Source organism: Ictidomys tridecemlineatus, chromosome 4, assembly GCF_052094955.1.
Source record: "Ictidomys tridecemlineatus isolate mIctTri1 chromosome 4, mIctTri1.hap1, whole genome shotgun sequence".
In the NCBI taxonomy this organism is placed as follows: Eukaryota; Metazoa; Chordata; class Mammalia; order Rodentia; family Sciuridae; genus Ictidomys; species Ictidomys tridecemlineatus.
This window is the reverse complement of record NC_135480.1, coordinates 12,760,726-12,763,771: the sequence shown is the minus strand read 5'-3', so window position 1 is coordinate 12,763,771 and position 3,046 is coordinate 12,760,726. Positions and strand designations below refer to the sequence as shown.

General features: G+C 42.7%; 1 protein-coding gene across 1 annotated transcript; it reads left to right on the top strand.

The window, feature by feature from the left end:
- Positions 1–302: 302 nt before the first annotated feature.
- On the top strand, positions 303–2,116 carry LOC101965458 (olfactory receptor 10V1-like). The gene has a single exon (XM_005331653.3). It carries the CDS (start codon positions 437–439, stop codon positions 1,373–1,375), a length of 939 nt encoding a protein of 312 aa, XP_005331710.1. The 5' UTR covers positions 303–436; the 3' UTR covers positions 1,376–2,116.
- Positions 2,117–3,046: the final 930 nt, after the last annotated feature.

Here is a 3,046-nt window from a genome sequence, read left to right as displayed (position 1 = left end):
TAATACATACTATATGTCATTGAATCAAGACCACTCTGAATCAATACCCACTGGAGTACTGCAGCTCAATTTGTAAGTTCAGAAGCTGGGAGGTTATTATTTCAGCTGTTTTTTTTTTTGTTTTTTTTTTTTTTTTTTTTTTTTTTTTGCAAAACAACCATGTCCTGAGCTTGGATACCACATGTAACAGATTACCATGGTTCCTTTTCACGGTGACAACTTTTATATCTAACTTCAGCCAAATGTCTTGAAAATGTGAAATGACAAACACCAGTAAGAAGAAAGTGGCCTGCAGAGCTTGAGTAAGCTCATGTTCAGAATTATTGGAACCACAGGAGGGGAAACAGTATCCTCGGTTTCATCCTAAAGATCCGTCACTTTCTTTCCTAAAAACACTTGTCTTCTCTTGTCCTGGAAAATACAATGGACCACTTTTATGGGGCATGAAAACCAAACTAGAGAGATCCAGTTCCATTTCCACCCCTTTTCGCCCATCCTGGAGGTCCAGATGTTTATTTTTGTGCTGTTCCTGCTGTTGTACATTGGCAGTCTCCTTGGTAATGCCACAATCTCTCTCACTGTCTGGGCTGAGCGCTCGCTCCACATTCCCATGTACTTCTTTCTGGCCAACCTGGCAGTGCTGGAGATCTTTTACTCTTCCACAGTGGCCCCTCTGGCTTTGGTCAACCTTGTGACCATGGGGAGGATTCCCATCTCCTTCGCTGGTTGTGGCACGCAGATGTTCTTCTTTGTTTTCCTGGGTAGTGCTGACTGTATCCTCTTGGGGATCATGGCTTACGATCGGTTTGTAGCAATCCGGGAGCCCTTGCGTTACACCCTCATCATGAGACGGCCGCTGTGTGCCCAGTTGGCTTTGGGAGCTCTGGTCCTTGGTTTCATTCTAGCTTTACAACTGACAGTTCTGATCTTCCATCTGCCGTTCTGTGGCCACAACAGGATCACCCACTTCTACTGCGATGTGCTGCCCATCCTGAGGTTGGCATGCGGGGACACTCGGATGCAGGAAGCCATGATCTTCATCGTCAGCGTCATCATCCTCACCATCCCCTTTTCTCTGATCTCCGTCTCTTACGTCTTCATCATTGCTGCCATTTTGAAGATCCGCTCTGCCGAGGGACGGAACAAGGCCTTCTCCACTTGCTCTTCTCACCTGACTGTGGTTCTTCTGCAATATGGTTGCTGCAGCCTCATCTATTTACGCCCCAGCTCCAGCTACAACCCAGAAATGGGCCGGGTGGTGTCTGTTGTCTACACCTTTGTCACCCCTGTCTTGAATCCTTTGATTTACAGCATGAGAAACAAGGAGCTGAAAGATGCTCTGAACAAAGTAGTGAGAAGGCATTTATTGCAGTAGGAAATGGGCTTCTGGTCTCGTGCAAATGGCAGGAAACCGTACAATGAAGTATTAGATGACTTAAATATTTACTACTTCCTCCTGCTCCCTCTTCTCTTTGTTGCTCCCAAAGATGGAGCAAGTTCCTGAAGGAAAGATTTCACCACTTAGAGGAAGCTCTCAATGGGCAGGTATTTGTGTGTTTGTGCACTAATCCATTCCTAGTACTTAGCTATTGACACTGAGTACATATTTATTCAACTAATGAATTCATTAAGATGATATCAAATAACTTTACTGGGTTTTCTTTTTGTTTGTTATATTCCCCAGAACCGTATATAGAACTTTGCCATAATAGGCAATTTAACTAATATTTGGAGGATAACTGAAAGTCATCTAAGAACCCTAATGATTTTTCAAGTTTCCATTTCATAATATCTTTTCCTCTCCTCTGTTGAGTGACCCTTGGGAATGTTTACTGTAATGTTTCCAAAATTCACAGTTAGAAAACAACATTTTCACTCCTTCTCGTTTGAATGAGAAATACATTTCTCATTCTTTTTCTTTATTTTCTCCTTGCTTCCTCCTTTCTCCCTCCCTTCTTCCTATTCTCTCTCTCTCTCCCTTTCATCAATTTGAAGGTTTTACAATGACAATTCTTTGTCTCATTTGCATTTATTTATTAATTAAACTGATCTTCTCATGTATTTTCTAGCCATTGTAATTTTTGGTGTATTTTTCTAAGGCATTTTAAAATTTTAGGACCGACCTTTAAGTCTTTGTATCGTATGTCAACAATTCCTGTAATATTTGTAGAGTATATTTTGAGAATCCATTAATGATTTTATAGACTTATTCATATACATGTATCATATGGAATTATGTATTCAAATTTTTGGCTTGTGGTATTCCATTTTTATAATAAATAAATTCTGAAATGTTAACCTGAAATCATGAACATATTCATTCATTTTGTCTTTGCTGCTTAATCTTTGCAGTTTTACATGGGACTTATTGATCACTCTGGAATTTACCCTGTAGTACTTTGCTATGAGAGTTTAACCTTTGCCCATTGGTGGTGATACTGGCATCTGATGTGCATGTGCCTGTGGAGCATCCACGCCTTGATCTGGAGAGAGGTGTACACAAAGCAGTGACAGAGCCAGGGGTTGGGGTGAAGGTATACATAGAATGGCACTGGAGCTGGGGATCGTGGGTGAACACAGAATAGCCAAGGTATGTGTCCAAGGCATGGGTGCAAGGCTTGTGCAGGGTTGAAGGGAAGGTGGTCACCTTCTTCCCTCCCTGTGCAACAGCACCTCCTTTGGCATGGGGTGAGTAGTGTCTCCATCCCTAGGTGGTCAGTGCTGCCAATGGCTGTTCTTTGCCTCAGTGGTGAAGGCTGCAGGTGTCCTCTATGGAGCAGGACACTGGAGTTGGTGCCAATTCACACCATAAGGTCCTCCAGTGACCTTGAAATGTGCAGTGAATCTGCGGCTGTCACAAGGCTATTATGTTTCTTGGTGGCAAATGCTAAGTGGGTCTTCTAGAGAGGAGGCCATGGGGTACTCTGGTGGCATGCCTCATGGCCCATACAGATAGCCTGCTTCTTTGATTCTAGTCATTTACAGATGTCTCTAGTTAGCTGAGCTCCCAATCTTTCCCATACTGTATTTTTTGCCTGTTCTCTTT

What these genes read in the sequence shown, in the direction of transcription:
- LOC101965458 (XM_005331653.3), top strand. Translation starts at nt 437, where the DNA reads ATGGGGCATGAAAACCAAACTAGAGAGATCCAGTTCCATTTCCACCCC.